The sequence below is a fragment of the Daphnia carinata genome, chromosome 5 (assembly GCF_022539665.2).
Source record: "Daphnia carinata strain CSIRO-1 chromosome 5, CSIRO_AGI_Dcar_HiC_V3, whole genome shotgun sequence".
NCBI lineage: Eukaryota > Metazoa > Arthropoda > Branchiopoda > Diplostraca > Daphniidae > Daphnia > Daphnia carinata.
Genome location: NC_081335.1, coordinates 2,567,994 through 2,584,931, shown reverse-complemented (window position 1 = coordinate 2,584,931; position 16,938 = coordinate 2,567,994). Strand labels below are relative to the sequence as shown.

The following is a 16,938-nucleotide window of genomic DNA, read 5'->3' as shown; positions in this document are numbered from 1 at the left end:
AAGTTATGGATACATAACAAACATACCCTATTGTGACTGATAATCTTTAAAAAAAAAAAAATGGAGGAACCAAAGGGTTCCCCACGTTATTATGTTTTGCATTTAAAATTTAAAAAAAATGGATTAAGTAAAGAAAAAAGAGGGACTCTTTATGAATGCGGTATCACTGCTGCCGAAAACTGCAATTGTTATTGGTTGCCATGGATACTGGTAACGGCCTGGAAAACGGCTCTCCATCCTGATCCAGTGTTATTCGTCGAGGTGACGTAACGGAGAGTAGCTCCGTTGCTAGTGCCCACATAAGTCGATGGTCGATCCTGCGTGTTCAGTTAAACCCACAAAGTGTAGCGGACACGAAAGGAGACACCATCAGTCAAATAAAAATTCGATACGACGCAATGCGACGCACAACAAACACTTATAAATAGTGAGTGTTTCAAAACTGCTAGGCTAGCTTTAAAGCAACCTAACTGCGTGATTGCAGTTGGCCATGCACGAATAAGTATACTTAACACTATAAACAACATAAAATCTTGGCATTAAAAATGGACTTACGTTTCCACAGTAACGCGTTCTCCAAGCTTCTCCGAGTGTCCCGCCTGGACTTGCACGAATATCTGATATCTCCACGTAATTATTCGTGCAGTCATCAGATGGTCCGAATTGGAACACTGAAACATTTAAAAGTGAAAAATAATAAAGATGGTTAAGCTTTTACAATAAATAGCTCCTAGTATTACGTACCAGGAAAATCGATTTTGATAATCATTCCAATTGGAACAGCTAATTCCCACTGGCAGTCGGTTGGACGTGAAACGTTGCCGGGGTAACCGGGACTCGTCACGGAGCCTCGGGTGTTGAACACGCTGCCTCCGCATCCCGGACCTAATGCAAATACATTTTTCAATAGCGTCGTCATAAAAAAAAGAGGGCGTTATGAATTCACTGAATAAAATATTGAAAAGAAGGGAACAAATCCCTACAATGGACGATCGATAATACTCATGTAGTGCGTACCTTGTTGAGTGGAGGTAAACGTAAGATCGTAACCTCTCTGTGGCAATACGGATGGCCTGAACTGAAGCCACAACCTGTTGCCAGATGAAAAGATCGAGTTGGGAAGAGCCGAACCACAGAGATTGCCTAGGAGACGGTCAGAACTCGTGCCGCCATCTCGGATCTGTCGTAAAATCAATACACAAAAATGATTGACATACTGTAAAATTGTATAGTCTAATTTTAGTACTGCAACTGCAGTCGTATTTCTAACATACGGTTCGAGATCAAGTTATTTCATGCATTATTCACCATGTACTCCGCATAGAACTCGTGGCGGCCAAAAAAAAGAACACAAGAAATCAATAGAAGCATTTTGACGTTTCAGATCTCTCGCATCGTAACCGTACGAACGCATAGAAAATTGTTTTCTTTTAAATAATTTAAAGGAACGTGTATACGAGTACACAAACGATGAAAACCGGTTTCCTAATCTCATCGTGGCTCGTCTCTGTCTGGAGATAATTGCGGTCCTTTCTTCCTTATCGCGTTCCTCTGCCCTTTTTTTGAATTTAAGAGTTAGGGAATAAATTATTTGTTTATAGTAAAAAAAAATTCAATAAAAAATGGGAGTTCGGATAGGTTTCTATAGCAAAGCACATCAGAATCTAATTCCAAGTAAGCCGTTCACGGAGCATTATGTAAATAAGCGGCGATGCTTAAACAAAAAAAAAATCTAATTATAAGGAGAAAAGTTTGAATAAAAACCTCTAGTGAAGAGACGCTGCAATTCAGGCTGTTCATCAAGCGAAACAGGTTAAAATAGAGGGAGATTGTAGTGTTGGCTGGAGATTCGATGGTCATCTGGCAGTAATCATTCGAGCGGAAAAGTCCCGGCCAGCGTGGGCTGACGATTCTTCCTTCGACGCCTTCGTAGCTTCGATTACATGCTATTTGGGTACGCAACAATTTAATAGTGAAGTTTTTGTTTTTATTAGTGTTTTGTGTCCATTCTTCAAATGTTTCTCATTGTAACAAGACAAAGTTGCCTGTGTAACTTTAGTGAAATAAAGCAACCTACTTGCTAACGAATATTGCAACTGGAAACCTCCTGATGATGCAGCTGAAGTTCCCGTGATCAAAGTCACAGCTAGTGCCCCGCCAGATGAGATAACATCATGCGGCAAACGCGTACCGCAAAAAACCAAACGTTGCTCCAATTCTCTCTAGAAATAAAACACAATAAACAATGATGAAGAATCATTTATCAACGCTGCTTGATTACGTCAATCTCAACCTGGATTATGACTCTCTGATTTTGATCTAGTGTCACGACAGATGCCCCATCTCCATTCAATATTAAATTTCCATTGGCCTCCTGGTTCTGGCTGGCCTGTAATTAAAACTCAGTATCAAATGAAGTTTTTAAGAATTCAAATAGAATGTTTGATGGTGAGAGATAAGAACAAGTAATTACGCTGACAATATCTTGAATTTCTAGGCGATCATTGGTGCATTGGGCGGAGTCGGCAGAGCCGATCGATAAATGCTGGAAACGAATTCGGACAGCAGTTGAGTTGCCGTCAATGAGCCAGCGACAGCGTAGATTGGCACCAGGAGCTGCCGGATAGTTTGGAGATGAAAGTATTTGGTTCATCTCAGTGGCATCCAGCGTTCCAGTTGAGCCACAAGGTGCTTTCGTACAAGAATAGCGTCACAATCATAATCAATAAAGCTAGACACACAATTGAATGAAATCTTACTTTCTTGGTAGGACAAAGTTGCAACAAAGTTGGCTCGCCTGTTTGACGTTCCTGTTACTAATTGGATCCACATGATGTTGGTAGAGCCGATCAACGACGACGGTACAACATTTCCACAATAGCGACCAATCAGACTCGCGCTTTTGCCTCCACCGTCTCTAGCCTGACAAAAGTTTTTTTTAATGAACAAAATGAAATCAACCTAAGAATGAAGTATATCTACCTCAACATAATCTTGAGAACAAGCGCCATCTGTCATATCGATTTGAGTCAGTTGAAGTCGTACGACTTTGCCCGGTGGAGCAATAACAATCCATTGGCAATCCAGTTCGCCATCAATGTGACCGTTGCGGGGCAAGACGGCCGCATCCGGAGCTCGCAACTGTTGCTGAGCGTTGGCTGTCAGATTGATAAGCCCACCACAGCCTTGTCTTTCACCTATGGAGATGAAACCAATTAATCATAACTTTTTACACATAAGCTGTGGCTGTGCGTTTTACCTGGTGTAAAGCGAATACTAGCGCTGAATCCACCGTGACTGACACTCCAATCAGTGCGGAAATGGATAATCGCCTTTGACCCACGACTTTTTATACGAGGCAATTGGTAGGTGAAATTGCCGCAATAGCGACCCAATAACTGAGATTGATTCACCCGTAATCCCTCGTAAGCAGCAACCCAATCATAGCGACAGTCTCGATGCGTCTCTAGTGTTAATGATTGGAATCTGTGCAAAATAATCCCATCAATAAGTATGCACGCAATTTTTCTTAAAGACAATGCTTACTTGATGTCAACCACTTGATCAGCAGGTGCTTCAATCCTCCAGGTGCAATTAAGGTTATTGTAATAAGTATCGGGATGGGAGGGCGATGAGATGATGATGGGAGACGTAATGGTTCCCCCACATTCTGAGAAGGAATGATTTGATTGGTTTGCTTAAGCAGGTGCGAAAAGGAATTTGCCAAACCTTGTTTATTATAGAAGATTTTGAATCCAGATCCACTGACGGATCCATCCGTGCGGAATTGCATAAACAACGTGTTGTGGCTAACGATCGGCGTTGGAATTTGCGACCCACAGTAACGTCCAATTGGGGCAGATAAAGAACTATTGCCTTGATAGGCAGCAAGTCGATCGTAAATGCAAAGCGGATGAGATTCAATTTCAAACTTGTCTATAAATCGGGCAATGATGTAGGTATCCGGAGTTGCGCTGATGGTGTAATTGCACAAGAGATTATCGCCATAACGTTGCGGATAATTTGGTGATGTTATCTGTCCTGTTGGGCTATCAAATTCGCCTCCACATCCAACTTTCCAACGCATCTAATATTTTGAAAAAAGATTAGAAATGAAAAAAAAAAAAAAAGAAACGAAAGACATTCATCTTCGTACGCGGAATCCATCACCCTGATGAACGGAATTAGAACGGAAGAGGACTTTCATCGTCTCGCCAGAAGTAGTGACAGTTGGAGGAAATTGCTTTCCACAGAACCGTCCAAGAGAATGCCACGTTTCATTTTTCCAATCCAAAAGCTATTTCGTCATTTAAAAACCAAAAATAAAGTTTGTTTAATTATTGTCAATTCAAAGGGAAATATAACCTCAACAAAATCGTTTTGACAATTGGTACTGTTTTCCAGGTCAAATCTTTGGAAGAAATCGACTATCACTTTGTAGCCCGGATCGACACGGATTTCCCATTCGCATTCAGCGTCAGTACCGTAAGCCGCTGGATAGTTAGGGCTTGTTATTACTCCATTACGGCTGTGCATAACTCCACCACAACCTAAAAATTAAATTCAACATTTTTCATTTAACGTTCAAACGAAAAGCTTTAATACTGTATACTGACCGGATGTTACAGCGTCCACGGTTATCGAAAAACCCTTCGAGTTTCCTGATACATTATCAGAATGGAAATGGACCCATAGATAAGAACTCTGTGAACGGATAACATTGGGCCGGGTCGAGCCACAATAACGGCCCAGCTGTGGCGAAGTTGGCATATGCCCGTTGAGAATTCTCAGGTAATCCTGGGAGCAATCATCCGAATCGAGTTGCATATCGTCAAAGGTAACTTGCACTTGTTGACCGTTCTCAGACAAATCGATTAACCAGACACAGTCCACGTTAAGCCCGTAGTAAGCAGGGAAATTAGGCGAAGTGATCGTTTGTGGACTGGTAATGTCCCCTCCACACGGAGACACGCGATAGCTTGTGTTGAATCCTACGCCCGTTATAGTCATATCCGTCTATTATAGATGAAGCGAGAAAAAAAGAAAAAAAAAAAAAAAAACAATGTATGAAACTTCAGACATAACAAAACAGCTTTTCAAGTAGGAAAAGCTTCTTAAGACTATTTCTATGGAAACCCTTGAAAAACCTTTATAGATTAAATGACAAGTTCGTTGGAAACCTGTAAACTATGTACTATAGAATCAGAAATACCCTGAACCGGATAAGAGATTCCGGGAATGGATTGTAAATTGAAGTCCCGCTAGTTTGGTTTCCGCAGAACTGGCCCATAGGTATACGCATTGAACCTAAGAATCGAAAAGAGGCAACAGTTAGCAAAGATTCGTCTAAACCTCTAATTTCTTTTTTAGAAAATACTAACCTCCATAGAAACTGAGAGAATCAAAAGTACATTGCTCGTTATTGGGCAAAGGACCTTCAATATCCATTGCATCGATAGTGAAAATCACGCTTGAATTGGTCGGCTCGGTATTGACTAACTGCCATTCGCAGTAAAGCGAATTACTATAATTGCCCGATGTGGGGGATACAAAACCTGGTGAGGTAAAGTAGCCGGAAGACCCGACGACACCATTTAATTCTCCACCACACTCTGCTGGCTGACCAGTATCGTATCGGGCGGAAAATCCTCTATGTGTGACGGAACCATCCGTACGGAAAATGAGAATCATGCTGTTGCCGGAAGAACTGACAATTTCTGGCAGTGTTGAACCGCACCGCTTTGATGAATTCCGGTACAGCGGAGGATTTTGAATGTCCGGCCCATTCACAGCCTATTTATGCATAACACAAATTTTATATTAAGAAAAACATTAAACGGCTAAAATCAAATTTACGTAGACAAAATCCTGACACTCTGCTTGAGCGCTTCCTGCTCGTCTCAGAGGCCCTTCCAATGCAAAATCAGTAAAAGTCAAAGTTATTCGACGTCCGATTGGCCCACGGATTTTCCAAATACAAATGCGCCCATGAGGATACGAGTTTGGATAGCTAGGAGATTGGATAATGCCGCTAGAACCGCTCACATCTCCCCCGCATCCGTCTATACTAGTGTTGTACATTATCCGGAATCCCTGCCTATTGTAAACTCGACTGCCAGTCTGGAAAATGACGTCTACTTCATTTGAATAGCTAGAAATCACATTTGAAAATTCGTTTCCACAAATTGTCGCCAATACTTCATCTGAAAATGATATATAAAATTTTGATCGAACGTCATAATTAATTATTAGATTTTGTAAGGACCCACTTGTGGCATTGCGTTCACGAATCTCTACATAATCAACTGTCGAACAATTTCCCCCGATAGCAGCGACAGGCGGTAAGTCCAAATTCGTGAATTGAAAGTTCATATAGTGTCCGACTGGGCCTCGGATAGTCCATACACACCTTGTGTTGGGTTCGTAAGAAGACGGATAATTTGGTGAAATAAGGACACCTCGTGACGCCACAATCGTTCCACCGCAGCGAGCTGTAAAAAAACAAACAAAATTGGATAAGCTTAATGACCCTAAATTTGTGATTGTTATTTTGAAAATACCGATGGAGACACGGGCTTGGAATCCAGTTCCAGGATTTTGTAACGAATTAAAATAGCGAACATGAAGGCTGTTGCCTGTTGAGAAAATCGATCCTGGCGAATTTCGGCCGCAGTAACGGCCTAACATAGGTGAGGATAAAGTACCCCCATTTCGCACTTCTACTCCAGCAGTGCGGCAAGCATATTGACTGAGTATATCCAATTGGCCAACAAAGTCTAATTGGACAGCATGTCCGCCTGGAGCGAGGATAATCCATTCGCATTCGGCGTTTGGCGGTGAAGGAGACGGCCTATTTGGCGACTCGATCGTGATTTCTCTTATGTCGTTATTGAGTGTTAGTCGACCGCCACAAGCCGTTCGGACCTCTTCAAACCTCAATTGAAATCCCTAATGGAAATAGAAATGGAAAATCAGCGATACAAGTTCAGTTTCAAATAAATTAGCTTATAACTGACAGCGGAACTGGTTTGGCCGTCTGACACAAACTTGATGTGAAGTCGATTTCCAGTTGTGACTATTGAACTGGTTGGAATGCTATTGCCACACAACCTGCCACTGCCTAGCACCGGAGAGTCAACAGATTCTCCGTTGCGGAGCTGAGTAAAAATAAATTCATGAGGCATTCAGTCAAACAAAAGTAGACAGCGAAAGTCAGACGGGAAAAAAAAAGTCTTACGATAACATAGTCCTGTGAGCATGCTGGCATGTCTGATGCAATCTGCATGTTATCAAAACTAACGCTGATGGTCCTTCCAGGACGAACGCTGACATCCCATTCACAGGTTGTTGAAGCAGGATAATTTGTCGGATATTTAGGGGACTTGATAATGCCACGGGATTCTCTTACGATCCCACCACAAACTGACAAAGCGAATCATGATTAAAATTCAGAAGAGCGACGCATTATAAAGAAATCAGTCTACCGGCTTTAGCGTTGATTTGAAAACCCGTTTGATTAACCGTTGAGTCGGTACGGAAAGTTACTCTGGCACTATTTCCAGCTGACGTTACCACCAGTCCTTGTTGGTCACGCCGGCAATAGCGTCCAAGTAATTGTGGCCTGACATCTCCTGTGATATTTTAGTTTTTAATTTACGGAGTAACTTTTATTTGACGAAAATCTACCATTATTAGCTATCTCGACGTAGTCGAACATGCAAGATCCAGCTTCCATGTCAAGTGTAATCAGTGTCATGGCTATTCTGTAATGTGGATCAGCAGTTAACGTCCAAGTACAAATGAGGTTATTTGCATAACCAATTGGAAATCCTGGACTCGTCACCATCGTGAAGTTTCCATCCGCCACAAAATATTCGCGTCCGCATGTCACTGCAAGAAAAAATTGTGAATGTTAAATATTTTGTTATTAATTTTTTTTTTACAATGCTTTGCCTAATACCACTAGAGTTCATAGGAGCCGGTGTCGAGATCGTGGGAGGCACGCTACTCAGAACAGCATCCCACCGAAGCCGAAAGAAGGACCCTTCAATTGAGCGGGAGCGGAAGACTATATAGACAACATTGCCGGAAGCAATCACGTATCTCTGTCGAGGTCGAAGTTCACCACAGTATTCTCCCACCAATGGGGCTTGCTCATCATATCCATCGTAGACCTACAGTCATTAGAATAATTAATTATTAAAATTCACAATAATTTTAACTGATGGACACATACCAGCAGGGAAGAGATGCATGTGGTAGAATCATGTTCACGTTCAAGTGAAAATTGAGGATAGAAATAAAGCCGGACAAATCGTTCGTTGTCGACCGTTACGCGCCAGCTGAAATCATCCCGGTGAATGTAGGGATGAGGGTATAAAGGCGAAGCAATCTCTCCTCGGTTGCCATTTAAATCGTTTCCATGAACTGCGATTATATTTAAAAAACAAGCGATCAATTTCGATAAAACATTTCTTTTTTCTCCCTTTTGTTTGTTTTTGTTTTATGTAAAGAAAAATAGAAGTTCTCTTTACGTAAACTGTAGTCAGCAATGAATCCAGGTGCTGTAGAATCAGCATCTGAACGGAATTTGATCCAGAGTTTGTTAGCTGCCGTGATGTTGCTCGGCAAAAATCCGGAGCCACAAAAGTGTCCCAACAATTCGCCTCCACCATTGTTGATTCTTATTTCAAGGTAGTCACCGTTACAGAATTCTGTTTCTTGGATGTCGAACATCCGGAAAGAGACCATCACTCGATTACCTTTTACATACAAAAAAAAAGTTCCTCTTATAAATGCCCTCATCTGAAAAATCAAACTGTTTCCAGTACCAGCTGAAGCTGAAATTGTCCAAATACATTCTGTGGAAACAGGATAAGAGTTCGGAAACGATGGAGAACTAAATGATCCGTGTTCCGAAGTAAATTCTCCTCCACAAGCTACGAAGAATAACAAATTGCAATAATTTGAATCAAAGAAAGACATCTACCGGTAAAACCTTGTGATAAGACAGAATATGTTGCACGGAATCCAGCGCCCAATAACATTAAAGGTGTGGTTTGCAAACGTATATACAGTGAAGAACCCTGTAACCAGAATTTTAATCTCAGCTCAAATTGGGGGAGATGAGATATAAACCTGGCTCGTGATGGGTGATGGGACCCTGGTAAGACAATAGCTGCCAACAACAGGTGCGTCAGAATCATCACCATCTTGAACGCGAACAAAACTCGTTGTGCAGTTGGTGTCTGCAGCTGTGATTGCAGAAGATTGCGGCACAAAGCTATGCAAATCCATATGAGTGAACATCAAGTAGATTCGATCATCTTTAAGAAATAACACGTTGCATTTAAACCAGATATAATAGCTGGAAGTACCTCATTATAAATTCAATTACCTGGGTTAGCGGCATTCAGAGTCCAAGTGCAGTTAAACCAATTACTGTAATAATGAGGGAAATTTGGCGATGTCAGTTCACCAATATCCTCTTGATTGACGGTAATACTTGCTCCGCATCCCTGCAACCAAAGATTAACTGAAATGCACACCCAAAGACAGAAAATTATTTTGCTTACTGTTGTGTAGTTGGCTACAAATCCTCTAGCCGAAACGCTCCCGTCAGCTTTTAATCGAATAAACATTTTATTCGAAGTGGATCGAACGTAAGGTGGATCAGGCAAAGTGCTGCCACAGAAACGTGCGATTTCCGTATCGTTTAACGATGGCCCATCATATATCGCCACGTAATCGAAGGTACAATTTGTGAAAGGTTCAACGTCGAAATCGACAAAATTCAGTACAACAACATGATTATTCGCCACTTCTACCAGCCAAGTGCAATCAGCGTCATGGTCGTAGTTTTGGGGATAATTGGGTGAATGAATAATGCCAGCAGGAGATTTGAAATATCCTCCGCAACCGTTCGGTAAAGTTTTGAAACTTGCTGTGAAGCCTTTGCCACGGAGTGATTCATCACTGTGGAAATGAATGTACATACGGTTACCAATGGCTGTAACCACGACAGGCTTATCTTGGCGATGGCAAAAATCGGCTAGCTTTGGAGAGGTCTCATCCGCTCCTCCGTGTACCTAACAATTTTAATTATATTGAAATTCTCATGAATATTTTATAAAATTTAATTAGTACTCTGAGGAAATCGTAGTTGCAGCCCACAGCTGATTCGATATCGATATCTTTAATTGTTAACTCGACTCGGCTGCCTGGCTCTGTCTCAATTTCCCAGACACAGTCTGTTTTAAACGGGTATGAAGATGGGTAACCTGGTGATTTCAGGATACCATACGGTTTTGCTAGCCTTCCACCACATCCTAAATGCAAAAACAGCATGACTTGGTGCAAATTGAGGATTAATGCTTGATCAATTTGTCGTACCAATGACTCGCCATTCCAAACGGAAACCGTTATGAGCAACAGATAAATCAGACATGAACTGAATCATGACTTTATCCTGAGTCGAGCCTATTTCTGGTGGCAGGTTTGAGCCGCAAAAGCGGCCCAAGGTTCCGTTTGGCTGTTTGATTTCAACAAAATCATACATGCAATTAACAGGCGCCGACTCGGTTGAATCCTGAGAGCCATGCTGTTCAACGTCAAAATGTGAGAAGGTTAGATTTATCCTATTGCCAAGTGGAGCGGCAATAGTCCACGTGCAATTGCGATTGTGTGGATAGTTGTTGGGGAAATTCGGGCTTTCGATGACACCACTTAAGCCTCTTAACTCGGTATTACACACTGAGAAAAAAGGCACATTCGTTATTGCAGTAAACTACTGTCATAGAACTTGTACGAAAACATCTTACAAGTTTCATAGCGAGCTTTGAATCCTCTTCCGGCAAGATTAATATCTGATCTGAATTTTACATAGAGACTGGTTGATTTACTGATGATGGGCACAAGCGAGAAGGAGTTGCAGTAACGGCCAACTAATGGTGCCCGACGATCTCTGCCGTTACGTACCTATCGTTTAAAAATGAAGCTTCGAAGTATATCAATACATAAATAAAAACGGTTATTTTTACCTCCACATAGTCAAATGCACAGCCAGTGGGCTGCGATTCCATATCCAAATCAACAAAGGCAAAGAGTACGCGAGATCCATGAGAAACTTCAATTCTCCAAATGCATTCGGCATTGTCGCCATAAGATGATGGATAACCAGGCGAAATGATGGAGCCTTCTGGGCTAGTCAAAACTCCTCCACAGCCTTCATGGTAATACATGTTTTTTTATTATTATCAATATGGCTATGGGCAGCTTCAGCAACAACAACAAAAATAATTAGTAATAGATGATCAAGTAGAAACAAACCAGTGGCCGTTGCGTCCCAGAAAAGACGGAAACCCCGCCCAAATAGGGAATAATCAGTCACCAGGCGAATATACATTTCGTGGCTATGCGACGGGATGGTAAGTGGGATGTTACGGCCGCAAAAAGTGCCAATTAAAGGCGAAGTTGGCCCACCACCATTTCTGTTTTCGCAAATGTGATTATGGGAAAAATTATTTTTCAAAAACAGCAATTTATCATCGTGCAAAGGTATGACCTTATTTCGAGATAGTCCATTTGACATTGAGTGTGATTTTCCATATCAAAATCCGTTACATTCAGCTGGATCTGCCGATTAAGAGGAGCACGAATAATCCACGAACAGTCCAACCTAGGCGGGTAGCCGTTCGGGAATCCTGGTGAAGCAATCATGCCTGTCTCCGTGTAATACGTACCACCGCAAACTGCATGATGTAGGCAAATGATTAATATTAAATATACTAGCGACAACTATAGATAGATTATTACGTAAAGAGCTATTTAGGGTGATGTAAGTAGCTGTGAATCCTTCGGCTGCCAAACTGGCATCCGATTTAAAGACAATTGTCAGCGTATCACCAGTCGATGTAACTGATGGTGGTAAGGCGGTGCCACAATAACGGCCCACTAGACCACCTGTGTTGGGTATGCTACTGTTATCATAGACAGATACCGAATCAAAATGACATGAAGGTGGTGCGGGTTCTAGAGCAAATGACATCCATTGCAAGCGAACCACTTTTCCGGGACCGGCCCTCACGATCCAGCGACATGTTGCACCATGCGGATACACTTCTGGATGAAGGGGAGACGCAATCAAGCCTTGCGGTCTAGTCAATATGCCCCCACACCCTGTTGAAACAAGAAATGGTAGCTCATTTTGGTATAGTACAATAAGCAGATTTTGGTTCGTACCAACGTCGACCGTAGAATAATTGGCTTGAAAGCCTAAGTTTTGGTCTGACGCGTCAGTTTGAAATTTGATCCACAAATAGTTGTGGGTACTGACGATGGGTGGGGGGATTAGAGACGGCGGGCCACAGTACTTGCCAATTAATGTGGAATTGCTGGTATCTCCATCTCGAATCTATTATCGTAGGCCAAATACAATATGAATCATATTCGATTTTATATTGACGGAAAAGTAAATACCTCAACGGAATCATAGCGACAATCGGCAGATCCTTCTACGTCAAATGTGAGGAAATCCAGCCGAACAGCTTTACCCGGATGTAGGGCTATGACGTAAACACATTGCTTGCTTGCCGGATATGGTGATGGGAAATTCGGCGACTGAATCATTCCGGTAGATTCTGTCCATGTTCCTCCGCAAACTGTTATTGGGAAATTAAGAGTTAGTGGCGTAAGAAAGAAAAACATGGCTTTATAGCTTACCGGTTTCGTAACGTGCACGAAATCCACTTGATGCAACGCTAAAATCGGATTTGAAACGCACGAAAAGCTGATTTCCTTGCGAAAGAACAGGCAAGGGCACGTTGCGGCTGCAATAACGGCCAATCAATGGGCTTTGCGGCGTCTTACCCTCTCTTACCTGCATGATAAAAAAAAAAACCACTCGCTACATTAAAAGCACCAATGACTCATACGTCGACGACGTATGTGTAATAAGAAATGAATATTACTTCGACAAAGTCGTAAACGCAGTTCCGCGATGTTTCCAGAGATAGAGCCGTGAAAGTCAGGCGGATTCGTTCGTTCGTCGTGGCTCGGATAACCCATTCGCAGTCGAGATTATGCTCGTAGGTATCAGGATGATTGGGTGATGAGAGGGTTCCACCCGGTCCAGTCAACAAACCTCCGCAACCCGGAATACCTGGGTGAAGAAGAACCAGTTACCTAAACGTCTTAAAGAAAGATTTAGATGAGTAAATTGAGCGAGGAATTTTTACCATTTATAACTGCATAAGTGATGTGAAAACCATTGTCGTTTGAAGTAGCATCGGAGTGAAAGTTAACAAGGGCGTACGGCCCTGAAGTTGTAATAGGTGGTGGATTTGCTGTACTGCAAAACTTGCCCAAAGAATTGTCGGTCAAAGCTTGACCATCGCGAATCTGCATTGATGTCTCGTTTAATCAAATGCAGAATAAATACTTTAACTAATTAGCAGTTACCTCAAGAAAATCGTAACTGCAATTGGTATGATGTTCCAACTGAAGAGTGGCGAAAGTAAACTGAATTCGTTTTCCTAAAGGTGCGGTCAGCAACCAGACACAATCGCGATTGGCTGGATAGTGGCCTGGATAACCAGGCGAGTTTATCGTCCCGTACGTTGACGTAGATATTTCTCCTCCACACACTTTAGAAGATTTAAAGCTTCTACCAACGAGTCAACATGGAACTTAGAACAAGAATCGTACCTGGATCAATGGTGTTCCATACCAATTCAAAACCTTGACCATTCACCGAATGGTCGGAACGAAACCACATGTAAATCTGGTTATGGGTGGTGACCATCGATCCAGCTGGAAAATTTTGATCGCCGCAGAACCTTCCGACTATCTGGGCAGAAGCATCTTCCCCATCGTGAAACTACATAGTAAATAACTCTTTCTAGCACGAAAAACAAGATGTTTTGAAAAATAAATAGCCAAATACCTGAACCCAGTCAAATTTGCAATTTTCAGAAGATTCAAGATGAAATCGTGTGAATGTCAAGTTCATGACTTTGCCAGGAGTCGTGTTGATCACCCAGGCGCAGCTAACCTAAACAACAAAGATAGTTGAAGGAGAAAACTAAATTGATTATTGCCTTCTAATTCTCGTCTTACTTGATGAGGATAGAGACCTCCATCAGAAGACGGGAAAGAAATAGTGCCATTTGTCTCGAAAATCGTCCCTCCACAAGCTGCTCAAAAAGAAATATCTTTACAATTATGAATACATTTTTAGAATACAATGAAAGACCTATACCTTGTATTTCATTTTGGCATTCGTTGCCAGTGAACCCAGCTGGGCAGATACAGCGAAATTGCCGATTTGGCCCAACGGTTGCACAAGTTCCTCCATTAAGACACGGCGAACTCGTACAAGCATCCAACGGAATGTTGCATGTTTGACCTCAAAAGCAGAAATTTTCCGTGTTTTAACGGCTTCATTTTTAACCAGTTTTAGGAAACGTCTCTACTACCTGCATATCCAGTTTGGCAATCACAGCGAAATTCATTACCAACCCTGGAACAAGTGCCATAGGCACAAGGATTAGGGGAGCAAGGATCATCGTAATTAACAGGTCCTAGCGGCCGACCACCGCCACCGCCACCGCCACCGCCACCTCTGCGTCCACCAGCGCGTAGTGGGACACAACCCATTGGACCGAAACCATTACCCGTCAGTCCAGGTCGACATTGGCAGGAAACGTATGAACTTGAAATAGCTGAAATAGCGACGAAAATTTATGAATGGTTAACTCCTACTGTTCAGATTTCTTTATATTTTTCTTACCAGGATTATCGTAACAGAATGCCTCCGGATGACATCCACCATTATTGAGTGTGCAAGCTCCAACGAAACTACAAGATACCCCATCACCCTGATACCCTGGTGGACAAGGACCACAAGAGCGCGAACCCTGCGACAATTTTTTGCATTAGTTTGATATTTTTATCAAGTTTTTAAAATTATTTTACCATAGTATTCGTGCACTGGACGCGGGGGCTGATACTGCATCCACCGTTATTGATCTGGCATTCGTCCACATCAGTACAGTAATGGCCATTCCCAGTATAACCAACTGGACAGGCTCCACAGCGGAAGCTGCCAGGGAGATTTACGCACTGTACACGGGGATTAACGGAACATAGTGGAATGGGATAAAGACATTCGTCGACATCAACCATACAACCAGGATTAACGCCGTCTGTGGTCCACCCCTTATAATTCGAATGGATTTAATTAATTTCAACCATTATCCCATAGAAGGCACATAAAATTCGCTGTAATATAGGCAAATTTACATACTTGCTCGCATAAGCAGATATAGCCTCTTCCTTGGCCCGGCTGACTAAGACAAATTCCATGGCCACAAATCTGTTCATTGGTGCCACTGTTGCATCCGTCTGTTCTTTGAGTGCAGTGAACCCCAAACCATCCAGGTGGACAGGTACAGCGGTAAGATCCCGCCGTATTAATGCATGTTGCACCGTTTTGGCAACCCAAATCCGTACCACGAAAACTAGCACACTCGTCAATGTCTACATCACAAGCTGCTCCCTACATGAATACACATGTGTAATAAATTCAATTAAACCTGGCTTAATGAGTGAAATAACAAACCTCCCAGTTAGGTGGGCAGAGGCATTGAAACCTATCGTAGGAATCAATACAAACGGCGCCATTTCTGCAAGGTGAACTGGCGCAGTCATCTGTTTGGATAGTCGTCGTCAGACGTCGAACGCTGCGTTCAAGAGTCTGGACTCGTCGCCTAAGACGGCGGAAGTTATTGGGTGTTCCTGTTCTACTATTGTCTGCAGCCTGGACATTTTGAGAGGTGAGATTGGCTAAAGATTGTTCCAATGCCACCAAACGATCATTAAGATTTTCTCCGGTATCAGCGTCAAGACGTGCGAATAGTTCCAATTGCTTGGTCTGCAAAGAGGCTAATTCGCGCTGTCGCAGAGTGGCTAGCTCTAGCGAAACGTTGCGTACCTGTTTTACATCAATGATCTAATTATTTTCAATTTTTTTACGAAATAAATCTTTTCTTACCGTCTGATAAGCAGAGCTTATGTCTTCTCCGTTAAAAAGAATCCGACCGTTCCGACCAGTGATCAAAGAGATGCTTCGCTCATCCGGTACCATTAGTTGTAAATGACCATCCTGAGTTCGAATTCTTACCCTATAAATTCAAATAATATGAATAGGGACAATTATAGCCTCAAAGAATTCAGAACTAACGAAGTAGCTTACCTTCCATCATAAAGAGCTCTGGATCGATTAACGAACACAGATACTATTAACCAGAGGCAAAAAAACTTCATTGGCATGTTAGAGAACGTTGCGCATTAATCGCAACATACGCAGCACGGCTTCTCGATTTTTCCTGCGTTCCTCGCTCATAGGTCGGTAATATACTGACCAGAGAAGAGTCGATGGCGTAGGTTAAGAGAGGTGTTGGATCATAGTAATCTAAGAATTTTACCACAAGAGGTGGATACACCCCGTTTAACGAGGCCTACGGCTCGTAGGGTATATACTCCATGATATAGGAGAATGGGGGCGTTTTGGCTCAAAGCTGGCACAGAAGAGATCTAAACACGACAGCATTCTTAACACGTGCGTCTCTTGTTACAAAATAAGAATTCGCCTCTCGGTACACGGCGGTATCTCAGCTTTACGTAACACTAAAAATTAATTACGATTATAAGATTTCAGGAACTAAAGCTGAGGTGACGTTGCTTGAAATACCGAATACAATAAGCAACACAACTTTTCCACCGACGTACTTCCTTCTTCAAATAACCTTAAAAACATTTGCATTGAACATAAAAGCTGTAAAATAAAGATGAAGTAAATAAACAGTTGAGGAGGTTTTAACATTGTCACAGTAGAAATTATTCCTTGCTACGTAGGTCACTGATGGATCAAACACATTT

General features: G+C 42.2%; 1 protein-coding gene across 1 annotated transcript; it reads right to left on the bottom strand.

Moving 5' to 3' along the window:
• Positions 1–11: 11 nt before the first annotated feature.
• LOC130696341 (cubilin-like) lies at positions 12–16,681 on the bottom strand. The gene is made up of 57 exons (XM_057519418.2): positions 16,253–16,681; positions 16,052–16,181; positions 15,620–15,991; positions 15,305–15,556; positions 14,974–15,216; positions 14,789–14,915; positions 14,475–14,720; positions 14,258–14,404; positions 14,116–14,192; positions 13,943–14,050; positions 13,705–13,876; positions 13,459–13,643; positions 13,236–13,398; positions 12,969–13,159; positions 12,721–12,877; positions 12,478–12,659; positions 12,241–12,412; positions 11,815–12,177; positions 11,564–11,750; positions 11,329–11,489; positions 11,040–11,224; positions 10,821–10,977; positions 10,393–10,752; positions 10,147–10,328; positions 9,576–10,088; positions 9,398–9,518; positions 9,139–9,326; positions 8,999–9,086; positions 8,832–8,939; positions 8,535–8,762; positions 8,237–8,427; positions 7,961–8,174; positions 7,687–7,890; positions 7,485–7,631; positions 7,238–7,422; positions 7,017–7,157; positions 6,561–6,948; positions 6,270–6,491; positions 5,857–6,203; positions 5,382–5,793; positions 5,213–5,307; positions 4,617–5,016; positions 4,366–4,550; positions 4,157–4,297; positions 3,730–4,087; positions 3,547–3,670; positions 3,260–3,486; positions 2,983–3,197; positions 2,760–2,922; positions 2,474–2,691; positions 2,294–2,389; positions 2,078–2,222; positions 1,765–1,946; positions 1,018–1,180; positions 745–885; positions 556–671; positions 12–317 (listed from the first exon to the last, which is right to left on the bottom strand). Exons 1-57 carry the CDS (start codon positions 16,327–16,329, stop codon positions 189–191), a joined length of 11,391 nt encoding a protein of 3,796 aa, XP_057375401.1. The 5' UTR covers positions 16,330–16,681; the 3' UTR covers positions 12–188.
• Positions 16,682–16,938: the final 257 nt, after the last annotated feature.